Source organism: Strix aluco, chromosome 1, assembly GCF_031877795.1.
Source record: "Strix aluco isolate bStrAlu1 chromosome 1, bStrAlu1.hap1, whole genome shotgun sequence".
Classification (NCBI taxonomy): domain Eukaryota; kingdom Metazoa; phylum Chordata; class Aves; order Strigiformes; family Strigidae; genus Strix; species Strix aluco.
In genome coordinates, this window is record NC_133931.1 from 109,286,447 (window position 1) to 109,313,506 (window position 27,060).

Sequence of the window (27,060 nt, forward strand, 5' to 3'; positions counted from 1 at the left end):
AAAGCTAATTGCATCCTGGGCTGCCTCAATAGAAGTGTGGCCAGCAGGTCGAGGGAGGTGATTGTCCCCCTCTGCTCCACTCTTGTGAGACCCCACGTGCAGTGCTGCGTCCAGCTCTGGGGCCCCCAACATCAGAAGGACATGGACCTGCTCGAGCAGGTCCAGAGGAGGCCACGAAGATGATCAGGGGGCTGGAGCACCTCCCCTGGGAGGACAGGCTGAGAGAGTTGGGGTTGTTCAGCCTGGAGAAGAGAAGGCTGCGGGGAGACCTTATAGTGGCCTTCCAGTACTTAAAGGGTGCCTACAGGAAAGCTGGGGAGGGACTCTTTATCAGGGAGTGTGGTGATAGGATGAGGGGTAATGGTTTTAAACTGAAAGAGGGCAGATTTAGATTAGATAGAAGGAAGAAATTCTTTACTGTAAGGGTAGTGAGACACTGGAAGAGGTTGCCCAGAGAAGTTGTGGCTGCCCCCTCCCTAACAGTGTTCAAAGCCAGGTTGGACGGGGCTTTGAGCAACCTGGTCTAGTGGAAGGTGTCCCTCCCTGTGGCAGGGAGGTTGGAACTAGATGATCTTTAAGGTCCCTTCCAACCCAAACCATTCTGTTTCTATGAATATGTGATTCAACTGGTTCATTGAGAGATGTTTTCTAGGTACTTTGAAAGGAAACAAACACTCAACAAAAGCAACTGAACCAGACCAAAGTATTTTTAGAGGTAATGTTTACCTTCAGAACGCAGCAATAGAAGTTAAAAAAAAAAAGCCACAAAATATCTAAAATCTTGAGTTGAGAATGTACAAAACAAAGTCATAATAAAAAGAAAATTGCTTTACAAAGTCTCAAAATGAATTTAAACAGTAAACATGTATGAAAGCATGGAAAATCTAAAATAAGGTTTTTGTATATATTGAATAATAAATTACAATTCTAAAAATAAAGAAAGGAAAGCAGTAACCATTCTGACTCAAATAAAGAATCTTCCATAGCATCTTTCTTTGGGGGAACAGCACTGATAATAGCTGTAGGTCTCAGCTTGACAATCTTCAGTAGCATTGAATACTTTCCAGGAACTGAAAAATAAACTGATACATACTTCCCCCAACCACAATAGTGACATCATTTTGAGATTTTTTTTCCTTTTTTTTTTGTCAATGGCTAAGAGAAAACCTGTCCAACCCACCCATCAGTATGAGCATGTGTATATAGGTGTGTTTAGGATGCCCTTCTTGGGAAGCCTGTATTATAATTAGAAAAAGAAGATAGCATAAAGGTGTTTGCCAGTGACCAGATTGGTTGGTTCTTTAATTGATCCTACCTATCCTTTCTTCTGCATTAGTTCAGAGAAGCCTGGTACAATTCCCACCCTCTCCAACACTCTAGGGGAAGAAGCTAACCTAAGGTGCCCATGGATGGATTTTTCCCTTGTGCTTCTAACAGTATCAGAGCTCTGGGTTGTGGTGCAGCACCAAGTCTGTTGGGTTGGCCAGGTGAGGGATGTTCTCCTTCTGTGTCAAGGCAGACTGCATTTGTCCTGTCTGTATGCAAATACCAAGATGATGACCCTGAGAAGTCCTTAGGGTGTAGATGAATCCCTGTGTGTAATGTGGATAAACCAGGAGACTTTTTTATTGTGGACTTTCCTTTTTGTCTTATGCAGTTCTCTCTTGCTCTCCAGAATCTCCTATTTCTTTGGCTTGGAGTTGCCAAAGGTGACAAAGACCACTCCTGGCTCCTGAAAACTGCCGTTGGTGTGGAAGCCTTCACCTGGGCTCTTCAGGTACCTCCGAAACATGGGTGAGGCAGATACCTCATACTGAGGATGAGATACCACATCACACGTGGAAGATGTTTGTGTCTCAGACTGCTTGGTGACTGTGGTGGATGAAGTGATTATTTTGTTTCCAAACTGGTCCATTTCCTCGTATTGTTCCATGACAGTCCGGGTGGCTCCATAGAGCTTGGACCCATCAGGCCCTGTCTGCAGCTCCAAGATACTTTTCTGCCTCCGCGGATTTTGTGGGCTGGGGACATTCAGGGAGCAGTATTCTGAAAAGCCTCCTTTCATCCCACAATGGCAGTTGCCTTTGGAGGTGTCCAGAGGGCACCTCTCTTTCTCACTGACCGGACGGTTGACATTGCCAAGGGTGTTCTGTTTCATTGAGGTCAGCCCAACTTTTTTTTGGACAGGCTCTGGTCTCTTCTCGAAGGGGGTCATGTCATGCCCAGTAGACACTGCTGATGGATGGTTAAAGGAACTAAAGCTGTCCTGAGCAAAAGTATCCCTCTTTCCTGGAGTGTCAAGACAGTCTGGTGAAGGGACGTCCCAGGGGGAATGTGCTGTCCTGGGTGACTCTGGTGGTTTCCTGGCAGCAGACTCAATGGAGATGTAGGAAGGTGAGGAGGGAGAGCTGACACGAGATTGAACAAGGCGGGGGACCTCTAGCTCTGCCTTGGTTACCTCGGTCTTTTCTACCACCTTTGCACCTTCCACAGAAGCTGCTTCCCCTGTCTCCAAAGTGATTCCCTCCTTCTTGGCTTTGCTTGAAACAATACTGATTTTACGAATATTGCTGCTGCTCACAGAGCTTTGGGTGTTCCCCAGAGACTCCTTGAACAGCCCTGACAGCCCAGCAATGTCTGACTCAGACTTGAGACTAGAGACAGAATAAAGAGCTTTCTTGATGGCCTCCTCGATGTCCAGAAGCCGGGCAAGTGTCTGCTCTTTCAGGTGGATAATCTCAGCACTTGCTCGTTCCAGGTCCCCGAAAACCAGCTCCACTGAGGAGACACTGTCAGTGTCCTCCTTTGCCATTGTCTCAGCCCTGTCCTGTTGCTTGGCCTGGTGGGCCTTCTGATGAACAACCCAGTCAGGGACCTTCTCAAAGAGACTCTTCAGAGCTTTCACATCCACTTTGCTTGTCTCCTCCTCAAACTCCCTCACCCGAGTCAAGAGCTCTTGCAGCTCCTCCTGTCTCCTGAGGTTCTCAAAGATCTCCATAGCCTCCTTGACATTGCCTTTCATAATCTCCTCTTTGTGTATCGACAGCCTCTTCCGACGCTCATCTTCTGTTTCTCTCTTGTTTTTTTCTCTCATAACCACTGCTGACTTTTCCTGGGCAGGTGTCTCTACCTCCCCATCAGGACATTTCAATTGCCCACTATTCCCCTGCTGTTGCTCCTCAAAGGAGTTCATTGGTTGCTGATGGAAGGACATTGAATGACACATTTGCTTCCTCTCAGTCACCTGCTGCACAACTCTCTGACTATCCCACAATCCATAAGAATTAGACACACTTTCCCTTTCCACCTTGGATGAGGCATTTTGAGTAATGTCGTCTCCTGTCTTTGGAGGAGTGGTGTGGCCAACAGGGGAGGTGCTTGGCTCAGTCTGTCCTGGCACATTAAGTGTCTGTGCACTGCCAGAACAGGTTGAATGTGATACTGAAGAACACCCGTTCTCATCTTGACACAGCTCTATATGCCTCTGAACCACCTCACCTGGACATCTCCTTGGAGCTGCTGCTTTTCCACTCATCATTCCCTGCTCGACTTCAAAACTAACCACTCCATTTTTTATTGGCTTTGAAGTCTTAGCATTGTCTGATTCCAATTTTCCTTGTCCTCCTTTGCTGGCCTTGTACCTTTCCTCTGCCATTTGAAGTGGAGTTTTAGCAGTGTGTTTTGGCAGCTTTCTCTCAGGGCTCATACCTTGAACTGAGACAGTCTTGCTCACGGAAGTACCCAAAGCGCAGCATTTTGCCTGAACCTCCCCATGGCCTGATTGTTCATGTATTTCCATGCAGTTTAATCCCATCTCCGTGGGGGGAGGCTTTGGCTTGCTGATGTCCCTGAGGCCTGGAGGTTTCGGAGGCAGGGGTGGAGGGATGGGTTTGGTTGATCTGCTTGTACTGTTATTTGCAGAGGCAGAATGTGCCTCATGTAAGAGGTGCTCAGGTTTTGGAGGGGGAACAGGTTTTTTTCTGGGTGGGACAGTAATTTCTGGTTTTGGAGGAGTCCTGGGCTTCTCTGCAGAACTCTGATCACTGAATTGGCAGGACAGAGAAGGGAGGGCAAGAAGAGGGGTCTGGAGTGATGCAGAACATCCTGGGGCTTCATCTTTGTTGGTTGGTAGTGGAAGGGCACCTTCTCTTGTTGCGTTAGTTGAGGGTGGGGAATGCTCTGCTTTCATCACAGCAACTGAGGGAGGAGGAGGAAAGTCATTATCAGCCTGTGACCCTGAAGCCACTACAGCAGTCTGGTTACTAATGACTTGATTCTCATTTTTCTTTTTACATACAGAATAGGACTGCCCTGCATTTCTGTATATCATAGCGGCTTTAAAATCCCCTCTGGAGACATTAACGTTAGACTTTTCCAGCGACTGAAGTGTGGCTTTTAAATTACCTCGGACAACATCCTCCTTTTCTACCAGGCGCTGTTCTGTGGCGGCACTTTGCAGTGCTCTGATAGCTGTCTGTACATCCCCTCTGATAATAACATCTCTTTCTTCTTGCACTGATTGCTCTTTGTAATCAGACTCAACAAAAGGGTTTATATAGGTTTTCACGGGTGTGGCAGTATAAAGGCCATCCTTAATGCTAAAATCTCTACTAGGCACAACTTTGCTTTCCTGGCTCAATAGTTGTCCTCCCTGTACTTCCTCTGAAGCACTGACCTTTTTGTGTGATGTTACGCTCTTCTGAGAGACGCTTGTGTGGGCCTTGGATGCCTCCTGGACTCTAGTGGTGGTGGTCCTGATGGCAGTGCTGGTGCTCTCCTGTGTGGTGGATGCAGAGTCGTGTTGGCGTACAGTTGATTGAAGGGTCACTGTCCCCTGTGTGCTGGCTGCCTGCTGCCTGCAGGCCATGTGCACCTCCTCCCTGTTCCTCTGTAGCTTGCTCTGGACATGGTGTTGAATGTTTTTTGCTTCTGCTGTTGCTAACCTCAGGCTTTGCATTGCGGCCTGAAGATCGCTCCCAATGGCCTTTTCTTCTGGCTGCATCTGGCTGGCGTCTCTAGTCACCGAACTCTGATGGTTCCCAGCCACTTCTCCCCTCTGAGCCGTCACTTGGGTTGGAAATTTGCCTTGAGTCAGAGTTTTGGGTTCCTTCAAATTGGCAGTGGTGGCTTCTTCTTTCTCTGCCTTCTTGCTGACATCTGCAAGTCTTTGGATTGACTTTGTGGTCACTTTAAGTCCTCCCGACAGAATTTCTTCCTTTCCCATCACTGTGGGCAGAGGCTTCCCAAGACATTGCACAGTTGTTCCTGTCACACCTGCTGCATACACAGCCTCTCTCTCTAATGCACCCTCTTTTCCCATGCTTTCATATGTGAATACCTTTTTTGCTCCCTCCATAACCCCTGGCTCACCCTCTGCAATTACTTTCTCTATTTGTTCTTTATTTGGTAAGATATGTATCTTAGCCCCCTGCACAACCTGTGGGACACTCTCATCTGCCCCCTGCTCTGCTTGGGAAGAGATGAGGGATTGTATCTCTGACTCCTGCTGGAGATTCTTCAGGTAGTCTAGATCTCCTTTCTCAATGCAGCTCGCAAAAAGCTGGACATTTCCCTTCTCATTGTCCTCACGCTTAATGGTTGCTGTTGCTTTCTGCTCCTGAGAAGAAGCCAACAGGTTCCCTATTGTTGACTTAACATCCCCCTTGACAACTTTCTGCTGGACAGAATGGAACAGCAGGGAATAGAGAGTCATCTTCACTGATCCTGACTTTGTCTCTTGTAAGACCATCCCCTTTTTGATGGAAGCGTCTTGACTGAGGAGACCCTGTAAAGCCTTAGTTACATTTCCACTCAAGTCCTCTTTGCCTTTAACAGCTTCACTCTGGTCCAGTAGCTGCAATGGGCTTACTTTGATCTTGCCCTCTCTGTCCTCCTCCACCAGCACACTTTGTGCATCCACATTGGTTCTGTGCAGGAGCTGCAACATGATCCTTTGCAAATGGCCTCCCACAATCTCCTCTTTCAGGATCTCTGGAGCACCTGGGCTGCTGAGCTGGTACTTCACCATTTTCACACTCTCCATATCATTGGCTTCAATGAGGATCCCATCATGCTGAATAGCCTGGCAAGTGCAGAGTGTCTCTAAAGTCTCCTTCATGGTCTTTTCTTTCAGTTCTGTTTCTATACTGCCTTTAAAAGCACTAAATTTATCTAAGGGTGTGCTCTCAAAGAGCCACGTTGTACTTTTCACATCTGCACGAGGGATTGTTTCTTGGGCCCCAGCACTGGCTGTCACCTCTGGGTCCTTAAGGGTGTCCATTGGCTGGGTTTCAAACAACCAGGTGCAGCGTTTTACATCCCCTTTCTGGCTGTCCTCTCTCTGCACTGTACTGATAGATGAGCCTCTCTCCGCATCCCCATACAGGGAGTCCACAGGCTGGTTTTCAAAAAGCCAAGTGGATGTCCTTACATCACCCCGCTGAACATCACTGACACTGACCATCCTCACGTACTTCTTCTGGCCCACTTGCTGGGACTCAAAGAGCTTCTTGTTGGACTGAACATCTCCCTTCTGCACATCATCTACCGTTCTGGGCACAGACATCTTTCCCCCTGAGAAGGAGTCAAGAGGCTCTGTCTCAAACCTCCACCGGGCAGCCTGGACATCTCCTTTCTTGATGTCCTCTTGGGTGACAGCCCTAATCACAAACACCTCCTCTTCCTTCTTGATCAGATCCAGGGGCTTAGTTTCAAACAACCACCGAGCGCCTTTGACATCACCTTTCATGATTTCTTCTTTCTGCACTGAGGTGACCTCATGGTATCCCCCCTCTTTGTCCTGGATAGCATATAAAGGTTGGCTTTCAAAAAGCATTGTGCAGGACTTGACATTAGCTTTGCTCATGGTGTCTTTCTGGATCTTCTGGAGCTCTGTCTCATCCACTGTGTCATGGATTTTGTCAAGGGAATAGGTCTCAAATACGAACCTTTTGCCTCTAACATCTCCCCCCTTGATATCCTTCTCTGGAGGGATTTCCTGGATGCCCTCAGAGCTGTCCTTCAGGGAGTCCATAGGGTAGTTCTCAAAGAGCCACGTGAATTTGTGCACGGATCCGGCTTCAATTGTCCCATCATCCTTCTGGGATGTTGGTTTGGTGACTGTATCCAAGGGCTTAGCTTCAAAGAATTCCTTCACTCTGGACACTTCCCCAGACTGTATCTCCACACGACTAGAGTACCTCATGTCTTTTTTTCGGTCAGCTTCACTGACAATACTGCTGCCCAAGGGTTCAGTCTCAAATAGATGCCGGACAGTTTTGACATCAACTCCCTGTAATTCCTCCTGACTGTATGCCTTACTGACTTGTAAATACTGCTCCTCCTGGCCTTTCAGGGAGTCCAGGGGCTGAGTCTCAAACATCCATGTGTATGACTTCACATCAGCTTGGGGCACACTGCCATCTTCCTCTTGCTTCTTTTCAGCCTTTTCATACAGGGTGTGGATGGGCTGGGTCTCAAAAAGCCACCTGCAGGTCTTCACATCCCCCCGCTGGGAGATCTCCCGCTTCACCGGGGGATGCTCCTCACCTTGCATGGCTTGGTGATGAATGACGTCCATAGGCTGAGTTTCAAAGAGCCATTTGGCTGTTCTGACATCACCAGCCACCACCTCTTGTTTTGTGATCCCCCGTATTATATCCACTTTCTTGGTGCTTTCATCAAACTGGTCCAGGGGCCTGGTTTCAAACATCCATTTGTAGTTCTTGACATCACCACTGATGATTTGCTCTCTGCTTACAGAGGTGACTTCATGGAAATTGCCAAAGCTATCCTTGATAGCATACAGAGGTGTTGTCTCAAACAGAATTTGGTTGGCTTTGACGTTGCCAGCTGGAATCTTCTCCTCTTCTTTGGTGATGGGCTCAGCATCAGCCTGCTTAATGCTATCTAAGGGGAGAGTCTCAAACAGGGTCTTGAAAGACTTCACATCCCCTTTCACTACCTCTTCAGTGCTGGTGGCTGGAATTTCTTCCTCAAATGCCTTGGAGATGCTGCCAAGAGGACAGGTCTCAAAGACATGTTTTCTTTGCTTCACATCTCCCTTCTCCTCTGCTGAAAGCTCTACTTTCTTTAAATGCCCCACCTCAAAATTGTCTTTCAGGGTTTCCATTGGCTGAGTTTCGAATAGCCAAAGTGTAGATTTCACATCACCTCCAATGACTTGTTCTTTGGCTACAACACTTTCTGAAGCTTCTCCTTTCAGAGAATCAAGAGTCTGAGTCTCAAAGAGCATTCGCTGCTTACTGACATCTGCCCCTGTGACAAAATCCGTTGAAGCCTTGAAATCCTGTTCTTCAACTGTGATTTCTCTGATGGCATCCAGAGGTTGAGTTTCAAATATCCACCTTGCTCCACTGACATCTGGCCTTCCAATTTCTTCCAGTGAAATCCCACGGATTATTTGCACTTTGGAAGTGTCCTTGTTGATGGTATCCAGGGGCTGAGTCTCAAACAACCAGCGAGCCGTTCTGACCGCATTGCTCTGAATTTCTTCTCGACAGACAGACTTGATTTCATGGATGTTCCCAGTTTTATCTCTGATGGCACAGAGGGGCTCTGTTTGGAAGAGCCTGACAGTCTTCTTAACATCACCTTTTAGCTCCTGGATTTCTGACTTGAGTTGTAGGATGCTCTTCTCCTCCACTGAGCAGCAGCGTCCTATAGCATCCAAGGACTGTGCTTCGAAGAGCTGTCTGGCACCTTTCACATCACCTCCCTGGACAGGTTCCTTGAGAACGGCCTCCTGCACTTCAGTTTCATCCGAATACAATTTGTTTAATGAGTCTAGTGGTTGGGTTTCAAATAGCCACCGGGCAGTATGCACATCCCCTCTGGCAAGGTCTGTTTCTGTTACCTTGGTTGATGTTGACAGATTGTCCCCATTGATTGACTGGCTTTCAAACCTCAGGGAAGTACTTTTCACATCCCCACCAGGAATGATCTCTTCTTCTGCCAGCTTCTTTGTGGCTTGATGGTCCCCAATGGAGTCAAGTGCCCAGTTCTCAAAAATCCAGCGCATGGACTGAACCTCTCCTGGAAGAACTTTGTCCAGGTTCACAGATGCCTGTGCATTGGGATCTTCAGTATTAAGCATTTCTGCCAGGTCCTCAGTCACAGCTTCTTCCAAGTTCTTCCTGAGCTCAGGATGCATGTGTCTGTAGAGCCTCTTTAGCTCGTTCACTTGACGCTGCTGGTAGAACTTGGAGAAGGCTTGCTTTGGAGGAGGCACAGGGAGTGGGTTGAGATCCTGGCTCCCTGGAGTGATGACCTGGACTGAGCCAAGGGTGGGAGGGGGAGGTAAGTCATCTTCCATTTTCTTGATGGCAACTTTAGATGATTTCTGAGCTTCTGACATCTTTAGGGAAACAGTTTTAAATGTCAGCATCATCTCGTACCCCCAACCCCATGGCCGTTAATAGTGAGAACGGCAAAGGACAAAGCCAGCCAACAAGGGAAATCCATGCACCTACAAAGCTCCATACCTTTGGTTCAGTAGCACACAGCACTCCAAAGCATCACACCACTGCACACGCTCCAGGGCTGGTGTTAACTCTGGTTCCACAGCAACACGCTCTAAAGCAAGGTCTCTAATCCAGGCATGTGTGGTGGTTAGTCTACAGTCCCCAGTATTCAGTGCAACTACAGTGTAACAGAGATGCCCAATTTGGACTGTGTCAGCACAAGACAGTGACCACAAGAATAACCTGAAGAAGGCTGTCTTAGAGTAGCAAGCTAAAAGTTAACTTCTCCCTCTTGCTCCCAAATGTCCAGGGCAGTGTGAGGACCTGCAGAGTGTCTGAGAACAGAGGATATGGGTGCAGGAAAAATCCAGGGAGCTATTTGTGAAGAGGTCTCAAGAAGAAAATGGGGAGAGGAAACCAAACAAAAGTGTCAAACTGAGCTGATGAGGACAGCCTGTTTTTGGGTAGTGAGCACGATGGGCTTTTGGTAGCACCATGGGCTGCCCACTGCACAGCAGTGAGGGCTTGGGGAAAAACATTAGTCTGATTAATGATTTCTTCTGTTGGACGTAGGAGTGTACCCCATGTCATCATTTGCATAAGAATAGATGCACAGTTATACAATTACAGACTTAAATAAAGCTCTTTTGACTTGCAGACTTGTACAGGCATGAGGCTAACTAAGGTTTACAAACTGCTGCAATTAGCAGGCCAAATTCTGTGCTCTGTTAGGAGGAAAAAGCAAGGCTGAGGGACCAGAGTTTGGGGTAACACCCATAGCTGGGGGCCAGTAGAAGTTAGAACTGTTTAGACTTAGTCAGCCTGAGTTCAGCTCAATTTTACAGCAACATTGGTACAGAAGTGAACAGAGGGTGCAGTCATGATGGGGTGGACTGTGGTTGTTTAGCCTACCTTTGAGCCTTACTTTCTGCATTTTTTCTCCTTAACATGGGAAGCCTGGGCACCAAATGCTGAGCTGAATACCTGCAACCTGCACTAGCTTGGCATTTATCCAAAGGGAAGGTAGCCTAGGCCTATAATCATTATCTAAAAGAGACTGTAATCCTGGTGGCTTTCCTTTCAGTAAACAGATCTGCTGACCCTTGGCATGCCTGTGGAGTTACGTCTGTAGAGTTATGCCTGGAATATTATTAGTTGTTGCTCAAAGCAATGGCGCGCGGTGTTATTTCACTCTGTTACATGCGGATTGTTCTGGCTAAAAATAAGTATTGAACATTAGTAAAAAAACCCACCCCAGAATACCAAAATCAGCATATTTTGCAGCAAGTGTAAAACGCAAATCTTTCACATGAGCCAACATACTTTGAATGCCCTTTTTAAAATAAGGGTTTTTTGGGGATCTGTGAAGAACTTCTGAATATGGGGAAGGGCGACTGAGCAGCTGATAGCTATATTCAGTATGAAAGCACTCCTCGTTGCCTTGTGTGAGTATTTAAATCACACTCCAGCACAGTCCACAAATATTTGGTTAGATAATGGTGCTTATCTTTAAAATTTCTTACCTTGCTTTTTTTCTGTCTGTTGAGAGAGTGTATGGAGTTGTCCTTCACAGTATTCTGGAAAAGACACACAAGGAGAAATGACATCAAACTGCATAGGAAGACATGGTTTTTTTTTTTATATATATATATTTGTATAACTACGGACACCTGAAAACCATTACAGGTGAGGGGATTTTTTTTGATCACTTACAATTCTGTACAGCTGGGAAAAATAATCTTATTGCAGGTTGACCAGAAATATTTGTTTCCAAAAGTCTCAGTCAACAAACAAACCAAACAAAACCCCAAACACCTTTGTTTAGAGTTGGGAGAAAAACACAACAAGCACTGATTTTTCCAAAGTTTGATTTAGCCTATTGTTTTGCTTATACTTCAATATTTTAAAAATTATTATTATGGAATGTGTAAGTCATTATTTTGAAATTGCTTTTTTTTTTTTTTTTTGGTCCTTACATTTCTAACCAGTTGTCATTTTCCAGTTACAGTCGCCACTCATTTATTTTCAACTGGGACTGCTTCAGTCTGGACTTCTCTAGTACAGACCCTGGATAACATGCTCAAGAGACTGCTCAAGACCCTACAAAAGATTGAGAGTGAACACACCTGCAGAAAAGGTCCAGATGTGAAATCATATCCCACATTACTCCTGGATCACTAGTGGAGCTGGGAAAATAGCAAAAATATAGCTCAGTGCCTCATAACCCTTATAATCTGAATTTTCCTATGACCCAATGATCAGTCTGGAGTGGGTGATTAAATCCCTGGATCCCAGACCAAGGGCTGTAAACAGAGAAACACAGGGAGGTTGCAAAGTGAAGTTATGCCTGAGTGTGAGATATATGGACATATATACATGCATGTGTTAGAATGGGTATAGCATGGAGATGTATGTGTTGCTGTGTGCTGAATATTTCCTCCATGGATGTGAGTGTGTAAATATATATGTGCAAATAAAGTGGAAATCTCATGTATGAATAAACTGTTTGTAAGGGCTAGTGGATGTAGACCTGTGTGTATGTTTGGTATGTGTGTGCATGTGTGAATATAATGTGTATATGTATGTGTATGTATATGCAGCTTATACATCATATACATACATATCAACACCTCTGATAATGTTTATACAATATTTATGAATGACAAGGGAAAGCTGGTCATTTTTGGAAAACCAAATGCTGTGTTTCTCCAGATTTACAAACCCAGACATGTTCTCTCTCATCCTCTTACAACCACTTGCTGGACGGGACATTGTTGGGATGCCACTGGTGATTTGTGAGGGGGAGGATGGCGACACATAGTGCTTACCGGCTGTGTGGGGCTGCTGGTGTGAGCAGCAGCAGCTGTCTGGGAGAGATAAAGAGCCGACAGCTCCTTCACGGAGAGCGCAGAGGACCTCCCTCGTCCTTGGTGAAGTATGTGGCTAGTGTTGTCTGATATGTCTAAAAATGACTGCGTTCTCTCATCTGAAACAGGGATAGACGTGCATGGTGAGCTATGTGCCAAAGATGGCCAGCCTGCAGCATGAGCATTGCTTACCAACGGCTCTGCCAGGCACCTCCGACATCTGCACACTGATTCCCCTGGCAGCCCCCACCCTGGTCCCCCAAAACTTAACAACATGTCTTTTTTGTTCAGGCAGAAAACGTGGACATTTCCACCTCCTTCATGGCTGAAACAGACTTTGAGCCTGGATGAGAGTAACACATTGGGCAGTGACCTGATGTCACCATCCTGCTGGTGGGGCACAGAGCCCCCACCCCTTCCTGCATCCCTGGACGAGGCCATCACCAAACATGAGTGAGTCGGAGGACATGAAGGAGCTACACATGTTCAACTTGAACCAATTCCCTTTTTTTTTTTTCTCTGGGGAAGCACTGCTCTCCTATTGGCATGACTCACAAGCAGTTATATCCATTTATCTGTACCCCTCCCCTGGGAGCCAGTTTCAGGGAATGGAGAGATGAGAAGGCTATGAGACTTGCCCAAGAATGTAATGGGGAGTCTTTGGCACAACCAGAGGACCAAACCCTGCTCTTAGTTTAGAGATCTGATATTTTGAGCTGCACCAGCTCCCATGGGACCACCAGTGGGGCCCAGCATGGCATTGCTGAGGTATTCAAGACATTCAGCATTCTTCCTACCTTTGTTCAGATGCCTCCCACAGCTGAGGATATCCCTATCTGTTTCATGGAGAAATGGCTATTCTGAGAGGAGGTGGTCTATTAGCCAGACCTCCTGAGTGGTACACAGAGGGACTGGATGGTTGGAATGGCCACACACTTTTGGATGATGATCAGGCAGTGGTCCCTCATTCCCACCTGTTGTACTCCATCCCCCTTGGTCCTCATCCTGTTAAACAGCAAGGCCTTCCCCACAGTCTGAGGATGAAAGCTGTGTCCACCCTCAGAGAGAAGTTCCTGTTGAAATTAATGGTTCTAATGCAGATGGGTTCAGTTTTCAAAGAAAGAAACAACTCCAAATTTTAGCTAAGAAATTTCTTTTTGCATTACTCTGCTTGGTGTGAGCAGGATGGTCGTCTCCACCTTTGATCACAGATGTATGTAGAGTGTTACACCTATATGATGCATCTTAGTTCTCCAGGTTAGTCAGGGCTGTAATTTCTGTTACCACTGTAAAAACACGAGAATTTTCTCCTTTTATCTGCAGACTTGCACTGTTGCATTTGGATTTAGTGTGGTATTTGCAATGCTTTCTGTTTGAACAATGGGCTCTCTCTCCACAAATCCAGCTATTGCACAGCCAGGAAAGGGCTGATGTACTTTTTAATATGTGCACATTATAAGCACTGCAGCAATTCTAGCTTTCTTTACCCTCAAATCTCAGTCCCCAAATCACGAGATTTTGTAAATAACAAACTTAATGACTCTTTTTCTTTGTTTTCTGCATTTTGAGTTCAGGTTTTCAAGTTTTTCTCTAAAATACTGAAGGAGATTCACTCTGGTTATGTTTTAAAGTGACAACAGCAAATGTTATGCACTAACATTATTCCAGGAGCTGGTGCTTCAAATGAAACACCAGTTCCTATGGGGACAAGCATGCACTAAAAAACCATGAAGATAAGAATAGAGGGACCCCAATGAACTTGTCAGACACTGGCCAGTTGCTGCTGGAAGGTGCCAAACCCCAAAGTTTTTTTGTCCTTGGTTCTATCTACCCCTGAAGATGCACAGGCATTTTGATGCAGAACTGAGGCTGGATACATGAGGAAGCAGTGGGATGCAATACAGATTTATCTGCCCAGTTCTGCCAGACATCACTGGGACATCAGGAGAGAAAACATAAGATATTTCCTTAATACTTTTTTTTTTTTTTGCTAAGTCACCATGTAAATATGGGACTTCTCTCCCTGATTTCTGCTCTCCACAGCTTAAACACTGAGTCAAAGAGAATTATCCATCTACAGCCAGTGCAGACAATGGCAATGCTGGAGCCGATTTGGTGCATCTTAAGATAGGCTGTGAGGTTGCAACCACCCTCTGATTGCATCACTGATTGCTCTGATTTTACCCACTCTGCTCAAGACGCCCCTAACTTTGACTAGATGCCTGTCTTTTTGAGATGAACAGCACCCTGGAAATGGGGAGGAGAGGGTCAAGGTATTGCTGAGACACCACTTTTACAGCAGCCGGTGCCAATACCTGCTAACACAAGCCCCTCTATCTGCTGCAGTAGGCTTCTCCCTTCATTTGGAGGCTTGAGGCGTATATTTGAAGGTGTCTACTCTGTAAAAATGGAAAATGAAGTAATTGCCAGTGAAAGTACCTCATATTTCATGGTCTTTCCTTATTATGTGTGTACCCTGTGAGAAGAGCACTGAAGCATGTGCTGAATTAGCTGCAGAAAGCTTTGAAGAGGGCTTTGAAAAATCTTGTCTGGGAATTACTTTCTTTTCTCCTACATTGCTGAATTACCTACTGGAAAAGAAAAACGGGTCCAATCAGTCCGGAAAACAGAAGTTTTCTTCCTTGCAAGGTAATAAGGGTTGGTTGGCTAAGTCTCCTAATAAGCTGGGGAGAGTCAGCCTTCCTAGCTTTAAAGCTGAAAGAAAACAAAGCACAGATTTGCAGCCTTTCTGGTCAGGCAAATAAACACAAGCCCTTGGCAAGGGCATGGCCACGCTGAAAATACTCTTAAAAACTACGACTAGGAGATGGAAACACTTCATGACAAGGCAGGGACCCTGCCTAGGCTAACACAAGCGTTGCTATGCTTAACTATTTCAGTGCTAAGTGCTTAGCAAAAACACCCCCATGTCCTAGAGCTGGGCTGGTAATGTTTAATGGTCTTCTTCCACCCCAGGCTATTGGTATTACTGCTGAGCTGATATAATTTATATTGGCCCATGCCGTGGGTCAAGATGCTGAACAAGGAACAGCAATGTACCCCTCCAGCCAAGAATGAATAATGTAGCTGAAGAAAGATTTTCAGTCCATGCAGTGGAAAATAGAACAGCCTCAGTGCTGCCTAGTCCTTCATCCGTTAGCTTAGATGGATGAAAGGCCACAGGGCTTCTGTTTTAACGACAGATATAATTAGATACAAGGCTTTCGTTGAAGCCTTCCCCTTATCGCTGCCTTTGTTTTCTTTTTTTTTTTTTTCCTTCTCCTTTTTGACATTTTTGCAGTGCACAGGCTGTGCACAGCCCTCTGCTTATTGCTTCTCACAAAACTGCCTGCCTTAGATAGTGGCTGCTGAAACCCACCGGGCGGGTGGCTGGCTCTGCATTTGCGGAAAGTCTGGTTGCTCCACACGGCTCTGCCTGATGAAACAGGCTGCTGCCACCCTCTAAATTACTAATTATAGATTAGAGCAAAAGAACAACAGTTCCTTCCACTAACGAGAAAGCCAAGCTGTCCCATGTGTGCAGCTAACAGTGTCCAAGTGGCACCTAGGACATCTCAAGAGTTGTGAGCACAGTGCTGCTGCACAGCATCCCCTGGGAGGGAGCAGGGAAGTTCCCAGCTGGGGATGCTAAAGCAGCGCCAAAGGATGTTATGCAGGCTGGTCTTAGGGTGTTATTTGTTGTATATGAGATAGAGAGCACAGAAGTCCAGTTTGAGACCTGTGCTGGGCTCCACATTTCTACCTTGCTGAGCAAAAGGGCTCCGCTGGCACATTGAACATCCATTCCAGTGCTGAGTGATGCATCTTGCATGGCACTGATTGACTAGCCCTGACTGCGGCCCCAGAGACTTTAAACCTAATACTTCAAGCATTAAATCATCCCCCATGAGCTAAAATAGAAGAAAAGAGGTCCTGAGGACCCCCTCCTCCTGTCCCACCCAGCGGCTGGCACTGCGGCGGACGGCACTGCTGTCTAAGTGAAGGATATGGGGAATGTTCCTCCCCGCTGGGGTTTGTCGGTAAAATGTCCTTCGTGCCAGCGTCTGGCGCCAGATGAATCTGCACATTTCATATGAGGGGCTGCAATGTTAGGACTGTCCATAGAGAGCAGCTGTCCGGGCTTCTTTAGCTCTTCCCTTGCCCCAGGTATGTGCAGCTCCGGCTCAGTTTACAACCTCTCTGCCCCATAAGCCACACCCCAGCCAGGCAGGGAGGGCTGTGGGACCTGGAAACTTACAATGGGGGAAGATCATTCCTCATATTCATTTGTACTCAGTGATCTTTCTACACACACGTGGAACAGACAAGACAGCAGGGGGAAAAAAGACTTAAATATTAATCTAAAAAATTCACTCACTTCCTCTTCAGTTATTGCCCATAAATCACTCAACTGCTCTGTCTCCTGCTGAAGATAATATTACAGGTCTCTTGAACTGTAATCGTGTTACATCTGACAGCCAGCTCCCAACAAGTGGATAACAAATCACTTACAAAACCCCTTCCTGCTCCTTCCCCCGAGAAAACCCCATCTCATCAGTAACACATCAGCTCCAGCTTACTCTGTTTTCTATTTAAACCACTTTATCCTATAGAGGAACAACGCTCACCCACCTGTTGGTGTCCACCACCTCTGCCGCTGGCACTCTTTCACAGCCCGGCTCCCACCGCCAACCCCAGTGAGCTACTGAGTGCCTGAGTCACCTATTAAAAAAGGAAGCTGCAAGCTCAGCACCAGTCTCCTGGGTCGCCTGGCCAACCACATGTCATCAGCTTTGCTCCCAAAATCAGCCGCCCTGAGCAAACACAGCTGCTAAGCAAAGCCCTTTGTGTCGCTGTGTGCGCCCCACGGCAGTGCGTGAACCAGGGGTTGTGTAATGGGGCCTGAGATCATCTGTGGGCTCTCACAGGGCTTGCACGAGCTGGAGGGAAAGGACTAGTCCAGTGGTGCAAGTTGTGCCAGGGTCCCGTCCCTCTCCATTGCTCGCCAAAGGGAGCGGAGCTCCTGAGAGCATCCCATCCCAGCCAGTTGAATCCGGCATCCTCCATCACCTGCTTAGTGGTTGCCTGACATTGCTCCTCTGTGGGTCAGCTTTGGGTTTGCTACGACGGCTGCTGGACCTGGCATGCCCTATGCCATGGAGCATGGATGTATTATGGTCTCACCCCTTGGCTGTGCCACAGCTTGGGTGTTGTGAGATATTCGGCGCATCCCACAGTGCAGGACCCAAAACACAGTACTTGAAGGCCAGTGGTAGCAAAGGGACCCGTGTTCTGGAGCTTCTTAGCACAGGGGAAATCAGGGTAGAAAAGCAGTGATTTCTTCACATTGTGGAAGGGCTCCTGGGGTTGCAGTGCTCTGGTCTGGCTGTTTCCAGGGAATTTGGGGCCATTTCTGCTATTCCTCCCTGCCTAGGATGGGTTGTGGGTTAGTCCTAATTGGATGGTCACTACCAGTTCAGTCCCCTGACTCAGGCTGTGTGGCTGGACATGTGTCCCCATTCCCACTTGCTTGTCCCTAATGTTCATTTTGGTGAAACCTCAGCAACTCACTGTCCCCCTCCTGAAGCTGGAAGCCCATCCCTACAGAAGGAGACCCCATCTCTAAGTGCCTCTGTCCATGGATGTGGCAGGTGCATGTGCTGAATCACACATATCCCATCCTCGTCCCAGCTTTGCCCCCCTGGAGAATCAGTCCCCTGACAAAAGGGGCTCCTAAATACCGGTACAGCTCCATGGCTGGGCTGAGGGAATTTGCGTGGATGGGTAAGCACCCATAAAAGCTGGCTAGGAAACCAGTGCTACTGCTTAATCCAGGAGCCTCGCAGCCCTTTGGGAGTGCTCAGTCAGCAGGGAAAGGTTTAAATCTCTGCCCTCAACCTCTGCACTGGGAGCCCTGGTTTGTGGGGAAGCTCTGCCGGAGGAGATATATGCTGAAGGTGGTGTGGAAAGTGGGGCAGGCTCCTTGCTGCTCCAGTTTGGAGTCTGCTGAAAGGGTGAGTGGTCCTGGGATGCTGCAGTGAAGGTTGTGTGGGGAAGGGTAGTCCTGGGAGAGTGACGGTTTGGGGAGGGGAGACCATCTCTAGCCATTTCTCATTGGCCTCATGACCCTCTCTTGAGGCTTTAGCACGTTAAAGTTTCATGCGTTATTTTTTCCAAAGGAAGGGGAAAAAATATGGGACAAGGCTGCAGCAGGGAGCACTGACAGGATTTTAGACAGCCTCTTGTAAAGACTGAGGATCAATGATGCTCTAAAACATCCTGTTTATCCTCACGAGTACTCCCTCCTGACCCCCAGATCACACTTTGTTCTGTTTGCAAACTGCAGTGTTTTCTCTCATTTTCAGTTCTACAAAGGACAGCGAGGATTTGAAATTCAAGCTTTTTCTCTTTGCCATGGATTGGCCAATTATGTGAGAGTGGCAAATGTAAACATTTTTTTTAAGAGAAATCTTGGTTTTGATTGTTTTGCTCCAAGTTGTCTTTTTGTTATAACTACATGGGCTAGGAATCGACCTCTAGAAGTGAGAAATGAGATTTTCGCATGCTTGTCTAATGAACTCAGATGTAAGAACACCACTGATTACAGTTAGATAACTAGCAAAAATCATACAACTTAACAACCCTTTTTTTCTGATTCCAAACTTTCATGGGTAGACCTTGTCCTTTCAGATAAGTTTGTACAACATCACATATGATAGATCCCTGATTTGGAGGTGGGGAGCATCTCTGGTATAGATCTTTAATGTATTGACTAATGCACATATCAGAAATATAATCATTCTCATTTGAAAGGGTTTAAGAAAGATTTTGCGTTGCCTGCAAGCCATATGTTGAGCAGATCTGGTGCATAGAGCTAATATATGAATTCTGAAATGGGAAATGGGCTGAAAAGATAAACACCAGAACCAGACGAAGGTGCTAAACAAATAAGGAAAATAAAATAATGTAACTAAAGAGCAGCTGTGTTGAAAAGGAAATAAGATTTAAAATATAATTTCATGCTTTAGGAATTGTCTACTAAATTATAGTCAAACAATTAAATTTTGCATGTGTATAAAGTTACATTTGCAAATCTGAGAGGGTGGGAGGGGGTGAAGAAAAAAACAGCTACTGAAGACTGTCTTGTTTCCTACACTTGAGTTTCAAAATCAGATCTGTCTGCAGTTTCCCACACCTCTGAACTGAAGGTTCATGATCTTTAGTCACTTCTGCAAATGTTTTTGGCTCCTCAGTGTCAGCTGGACTTTCCTTTGCAGGAGCAACATCACAACCCCCAGGTAATTTAAACAGCTCTCGATGGGAAAATTTAGCCTTGGGGAGAGCTGAGTATCTGCCTCAAGGCAGCTTGGGGCTATTTCTGGCTTTGCAAAAATCCAGGAATGTGGAAGACTATTCCTGGTACCAAAAAATGCCAAGAAGCTCTGCTGAGAGACAGCTGTGAGTGGCATTGCTGGTTGGGGACGTAGCCTTCCCGAGTGGGCCAACTGCTGTGGGGTTGTCTTTCCTTAGAGAGGGCCTTCAACATCACCCGGGTCAGCTACCCTGTTTGTGGGCTACAAAGTGCTTACACAAGGTGGAGGTAGCCCTCACTATCTGCTCAGCTTTGCCTCATTCTCCATGTTTCTCTGCTATTTGCAAAGGCTTAATAAAGGCCGAGAAAACATTTAATAAATCGCTCACCCAGGCTGTGTATTGCTGGGATCTTGGTATCCAGAACTGCCCTCTGACATGCTGAGGATCATGTTTATGCCCTGCTCATTCCGGCTCTGTTCTCATATCCTCTGGTAACTCTTTATCTGTTATTTATATAGGGGATTTTCACTGAAATGGTGATAAACACCCCTACTTGACATCCAGTGAGAGCTGTTTTTATTTTCCTATTTCTCTCTTTCACCTTTCTTGAATGCTGGCTGGCAGCAGGACTGTTTTTATCCCTAACCCCGCTGCCAGGCTCCGTGTCCTCTGCATGCTCTACCTTCTCCCGTAGAGCAGCAACTCTGCCCTTGCAGAATGAAATGCAGGATGACTATTTGTGATAACAGCTTCCCTCCCTCTAAAATCCCCTTCCCCAGGGAAAGCAACACCAAGCTACCCACTGGAATAACCTCTGCCTGGGGAGAGGGCTTCTCGGCATGCTGCGAATACCAGACCTTTTAAGGGTAAGCCCTCTCTAGTCACCGTGAAGAGATACCTTGGGAATGTCTGCACAGGCATGAGCCCTGCAAGCATCACCAGCCACACATCCCACCTGGGATGCAGAGCACAACCAGGATCAGGTCTGTGGCATACATCTTTAACCATTTCTTTGCCATGCCATGGTGTTTACATGGGGACATTGCATGGGTATCACACGGCTCTGAGGAGTTGTTGAGACCCTGCCTTTGCTTTCTATTCTTATCATGGTGTTTCCATGCTGCTGTCAGCTCTTTATCACTGACAGCCAAGAAAACTTAATACTGTTCTGGAAGAAACAGCCATAGCCAAAAAAAATTTAGCAGTATACTTTAAAGAGAAAACCCCAACCCACTTGTAGCTATTGAGTTTCCCCGGCATTTCCAATTGTTTCTGAATGAGGCAAATTGCCAGTGAGAATATGGGAGAGGAGAGAAATGTTTGGCTTTAAAAGAATAAAATACCATGTTGTACAGTACTTAATGCAGAGATTCCTGCTACTGTGTTCAGACCCAGACCTGGGTTTTTTTCTGTTGCCAGAGAAGGATTTTCATGCTCCTAGCAACAGGGTTAGTGCATTCTCGCCTGGTTTCTGCCAAAAATGAAGCTTTTTTATCCTGCAAAATACTGCATCTATTCAATGGCAGAAAACAGCCTTTGTAGGATGTTCCTATGAATTTCCAGCCATGCTGGATCCCTTAATTGTCACTAGTGAATTATCTACCACTTTGCCTGGACAAGAACAGTGTTTCATATTTTGTCTCTTCTCCATCAGATGGTATCTGTACCTGAGGCATCATCTCCACCTCTCTTTCCACAAATTCCTGTTTTCTAATAAAAACCTGAAGCTACTTCAAATATTTTCTGGCAAAGATTTGGGTGAAAACTGGAGACCCGCAGGGACTTGGGGGAAGTTAAAGAACTTATGTTATTCTCACAGCAATCAGCAGGATGTGTATCCCAGAAGGAAATGTTAACACCACCAAACACATGAGCAGAAAAGTACTGCTTTCAGCTCAGGCCACTGGGTTCAGGCCCATCACACAGTGACTGACGAGCAGCACCAAGACCTGGACCTGGAATCCTGGCTCTCTTCTGCTGACCCCAACACAGACCTTAGAGACAAAAGGCTGGCTAATCAGGTATGAGACACACATATGCACATGCAGGGGTAGATTTGTGCTCTGTCTTACAGGGTGGCATGGGTTTTTGGAGTTACTTTCCATACTTGAGCACAAATGGGGAGTGGTATGGCCATATTAACACTGCTAACCCAATAGGGTCCTGAAGCTCTTTATTTGGTTCAGGGTCACAAACACATTTCTCAGCCCTCCCTGGAGCCGAGAGGGAAGAGGGAGGGAAAGAAATTCCCTCCTTAACTAATCCTACTCTGCCTTCTGTTTCCTAGGAATATAAGATGAAGCAAAGCTCATTTCCCTCAGAACAGTCCACATTTTGCTGCCTGCTCCCTACTAGTCCTGAACATGGTTTTGATCTGGAAGATGGCCCCTCCACCCCCCAGCATCCATCTGGCTCAACAAAATCCTGTATAGATTCTTTCTCCTATTGCTTGTTATGGTGACCAGTGTCATGATAAATAACAGTATTTTTTGGGGAGGCAGTAGACACTGAGGTCTGGCCCCATGAATTTAAGCCTCAAAACTAGGAACTTAGGTATTTCAGGACAGGGGAAAAGTACATAGGTACAATGCTCTGTTTCTGCCTTGAACATGTCCAAGAGCCTAAATGATGGTGTTGAACCAGATTGAAACCACCATCTGTGGAACATAGAGACAGCACCTTCTGCAGCAGAGAGTGGAATTTGCCAAGCTCGGGGCCAACAAAATAAAATCCATGGCTTTCCATGAGCTGCAACACCACTTTCATAGCATGAGGTGCTAAGCATCCTCATTTACCCTTCATTTTAGCATCAGTCTGAGGTTCATTTTCATGCAACACTTCACCCCGCTCTAATCTACCCCAAAATTACTTACAGGGAGGTCTCGGTGATCCCAACAGCTGTGTCACACTGCAGACAGCCTCAGTGGAAAATCTACGTGAGGCTCACGGCCGGGCAGCCCTTAGTGTATCCTATGAGGAGCCCTGCTCCTCTCCCCACACCCTCGGTCCTGTTCACTGCCTCCCAGTGGTCTCTGGCAGCTGGTTTTATCACCGAGAGCTGAGCTATGTTGAGAGGATGAACCACTTGGTCTATTTTAGGAAAGAGTGAAATTGGTGTTCCACCAGGCTGAGTCAATCATGAGTTTTAGCAATCCTACATGGAGGCTGGGAAAGTCTAGGGGCCTGGTTTATTTTCAGAACTTATTCATTCAAAATACCCCTGGTGTAAACTGGTATGGGACAGGGGATGCTTCCAGGTAGTGGTGTAATGGGGAAGAGGAATTTCCCAGACTCACTGTCATGTCCTCACGCTGTGACCTGCACAGACAGCCTCCTTTGCCTCTGGCCACAGCCAAAATTTTAAGGGAAAAGCTGGGAAGGTGACAGGTATTAGCTATATTTTCTGGTTCCTTATTTTCTCATCAGTTCCAATATTTTAGAACCAAGAAAAGAAAAAAATATTTTAGGAAAGTGAGGGGAAGCATGAACACTAAGAAGGATGATGGAGCTCTCTGCATTATGGTCAGCTGGGAATCATCCCCATCCTTGCAGTCTCTCTGTTAATAATGTGGTGCTGCAGGGACATGCTCTTGTAGTGTTTGGAGAGGGATAACAACAAAGCACTGAGCCCCAGAGGGCTGGATGTCCTCCAAGCTCAGCTGGGTGATAGGTGCTATTTATACCATATTAATGGTGGGTACGGCTGTGTGCCAGAGGTGGGAACCCTGTCCTGGCCATGCTGATTTACAAATACAAACATAACCAATGGCTCTGGGTCTTATTTTAGCAGTCCACCTTTACAAGGCTGGGATAGCGATACAGCTGAGAAAGGCAGTAATGTTTGAATCATCTCCAGCTGCTCTCTCTTTGGTTTTCTTTTCTGACACCTTTAGGGAGCATAGGCTTGAATAAATCACCATGTGGAGATGAAAGGACATGTGGGCTGGATATGCCAGTACCAGAAGTTACCATCACCTGAAAAAAACCACTCACTCAGAAGTGCTTAGGATCACAAAACACAGGCCGAGGGCTGCAAGAGACCCATGCTCAGTAATACCCTGCTTGTACCATCCCAGGCCATGCCCATGGCCCACAGCACCCAATGCCAGACAACATGGGACTGCAGTGATGAGAGAGAGAGATGCACAATGTGAGCTGTGCTCGACCAGTTTGTCTCGGGGCAAAAATCTTATCTATTCCATCTGCCAGTGCAGAAGTTGTCTTAGCCTTCTTGTGCTCCAACGCACCATCAGAAATACAGGGAAAGTGTACTTCCCCAAGGTCTTTCAGCCTCTCTGCAATGTGTTTGTACAGTGTGTAGCATAGGGACATCTCCATTTCATCCAAGCTCATTGGTCACTTAAAGATCTCAGCAGCACTGTGCTGAGTAGGTGAAGTACGACTCCAGTTCCCACAGGGTCTCCACACTCTTTGCTCCAAAGGGTCAAGCAACTCACTGCTGCTGATTTTCTCGTTCGAGATGCTTAAGTTTTTTTGTTCTCTCCTCCAGAGTAGATTTGATGGAGTTTCACAGGAGTGTTTGGAGGGACTGCTGCCCCTCTCTTTTCCCTATGGATCTGCAGGTGTCAGTCACCGGAGAGGATACCACACATCAACCAAGCTGTAGTTCAGCATGCAATGAGGTTTCCTCACCAACACCACATCACACCACATCACATCATGGGCACGGCCAGCTCCAGATGACCATCTGCTTTTGCTGAGGCTTCTGGAAGGGCCTGGCTCCTCCCTACCATAGCCTAGTTTCTTTAAACATCCTTCAAGGCTACAAATTACCAGTCCCTGCTGTCTGTGTTAAGCCCAGTGCCTAGGAAGATCACCACCTCTCCTTCTGAAGTGGTCTCTGTGTTCTTTGTTGTTTCCTTCAATAAATAAGGATCAGAGAAAAGAGCTAAATTAGAATGGACTGAAATTTAACCATCTTGGGGATGGGTGAAATACAGACACCCTTGTTACTGCTGCGTGCTGAGGACGAGACCGTATGTTGTGAGCAATGGCTGTGAGTGAGGCAGCACTAAGCAGCCAAGAAAGTGCAGACCAAAGTGGTCCCTGTTCAGTGTACACTGTGATGTGAAGCAGAAAAGTGAGGGATGTTGTTAGGAGGGTGATAGACAGGTCTTTGGTTGCCAGTCAGGCTGTGAGTCAGAGGGATGGGGCTGGCAGGGGCTGGCAGCAAACATGCACCTGCTCAGGTAGCATGAACTGAGTAGCAGGGGTGTCAGCAAACACAGCAGCAGGCTGGGGACAGCGGTATCTTATTTATTCTGTATGGGTGGAGGGACATAAAGGTAGGAGGTGAAGGGCAGAGCATATTGGCTCAGTCAGCAGCTCACGATGGGCATGCGTGTCTGTGTCCTTGTGGTGTGCATGTGCATGCATATGCAACATATATTTCCCTGTCTGTCTGTCTAGCTGCAACATGCAACATACAGGGGTGGTGGTCTGTTCGCATGCATGGATGGCTGTTCATGCTCCCGTTGTCTCTCTCTATCCCTAGGTGGAGGACCTGGCCTGCTACAAGTTATGACTTCCACACATGTCCCCCCATCAGTGCCCCTGCAAACTGCTCCTGTGAGCACTCCCTCAAGCCCACGAGATCTGAGCTACCTGACAGCTCTGCACAGCTCTTGGGGAAGGGTTTTTCTCCTCCTGTCTGGAAGATAGCAACTAATTTAGAAAGCAGGAAATGAAAAAAATATAATCAATGTGGCACTGGGCCTTTCTGAGAGGCACTGAGAGTGTCATAGGGGGAGATCAGCAGCCCAGGAGCATGGGGATCTGGAGCAGAGGGCAGCCCTGAGCCCTTGATTGAGATGGGGTGCCTTTTGCTGGGAGCTGAGAGAAGAGAGCAGCACGGACTCAGCAGGATAAAAGGCCTTTAGGTTAGAGCAGGTGAGAACACAGACTAGGGCTCACAGAAAAAGCCAACTAGACAGGACTAGACTATCTGTTTTGATTGCTGCTGCCAGAGCTCGGCCAGGTGTGAGTGGGGCTGATTGTTCCCCTGTCCTCCATGACTGCCTGGGGACTGCTGCACACTCCCATGGCAGCCCCCAAAAAAGGTGCCTGTGATCCCAGCATCCCTGACTGGCTGTCACAGGGGCTGGGAGAGGTGAAAGGGAATGGATGGCACTTGCTTCTGCCCCTTCTTTCTGTGATGTGGGGTTCTCTAGTCAGGGGGCAGATGGATCTCATGCTTAAATGCCCCAAATTTCCCTCCTGGGTGAGATGCAGAAACACAAAGCACTTAGAGCTCAACAGATTGGCCGCTTACAGGAGTCCTGACATTCAACTCCCACTTGTCGTGCTCCTGAAAAATAACTGCTGAAAGGGAAATGAGCTTTTAAGGATTATTTTGACTGCAGGAGCCTCTATCATTGCAAGTGCCAAAGCTGCCTTGAACTCAGAGCTGTCTGTAGTAAAAGCACAGACTTTTATCTTAAATCAGCACTTTTCCCCTGCCTTTCAGATCTTTCCAGTTCACTAGTGATGTTCTCCCAAACATATCTGCTGAACAGAGTGCTGTAGAAGGGGGCATGCTGTCTGCAGGGCCCCAGGTCATGAAGAGATGGAGGGTGACAGCATCCCTCCACCACTGGGGCTGAGACACGGTGTCCGGTGGCTGTTGTGCAGCAACATTCTTGCGGAGACCAATTTCGGGACGGAAGTGGGACAGTTTCATTGTCACTAGATGGCACCGCACCCACTTGCAGGAGAAAGTGAGGGTGCTACAGCAAGCAGTGGGAAAAAAAATTCCCTGCCAAGCAAGCATTGCAACCCAGCCTGGGTCTCCCTGCATGCAAGGTGGGGGAGCCCACTGTTTTCTGCCCTCTCCTTCACCTCGTCTCCTTGCTTTGAAAATTCCCTGTGGGTAGAGGTCAAAACAAAGACAGAATAGAAAGGGGGAGGGGGAAGAAGGAATTAAATGCATTTTGGAGGCTGTCTGGATGCTCTGTAATTTGCAGTCACGTCAGGCTCCCATTTCATCTTTGCACTGCACTGAGGTAACATTCTCATGTGCCCTTCAGCTGAAAGCACTGAATAATGGAGCTATATTAATATATACATGCACAAGCATATGTGTGTGTGTGAGCTGGGGGAATGGCATGCCAGCATTCATGCTCCTCTTTTCTCTTTCTTGGCAGTGATTTTTGTCTCTCTGGTTGCCAAAATCTGTCTAGAAGTTGTTAATTTTTAAACTCAGAGTACTCAGGAGACTACCTGAAGCAAATTAGTTCGTGCCTTCTCCTTTTTAATATGAAAAGACTCAAGCTTTCAATCATTTCCCTTTGGGGAAAATGGTTCCTTGGTTTGCCATCTTCCCTCCTAGGAAGTGTTTTGTTCTATCATGTAAGTCTTCCAGTTTAATCTCATTACTG

General features: G+C 46.8%; 1 protein-coding gene across 3 annotated transcripts in view; it reads right to left on the bottom strand.

Moving 5' to 3' along the window:
- Positions 1–684: 684 nt before the first annotated feature.
- Positions 685–27,060, bottom strand: part of XIRP1 (xin actin binding repeat containing 1) — a 34,660-nt gene continuing 8,284 nt past the window's right edge. Inside the window, exons 1-4 of one of the 3 annotated variants that reach the window (XM_074830873.1) lie at positions 22,537–22,675; positions 12,311–12,468; positions 11,006–11,059; positions 685–9,376 (exon numbers count right to left, since the gene is read on the bottom strand). In XM_074830873.1, the coding sequence (XP_074686974.1) occupies positions 1,682–9,376 (7,695 nt within the window). In that variant the 5' untranslated portion in view covers positions 11,006–11,059; positions 12,311–12,468; positions 22,537–22,675 and the 3' untranslated portion in view covers positions 685–1,681. Of the gene's footprint in view, positions 9,377–11,005; positions 11,060–12,310; positions 12,469–22,536; positions 22,676–27,060 lie in introns of those variants that run through there. The other 2 variants (XM_074830863.1, XM_074830881.1) reach the window with 2 other exon arrangements.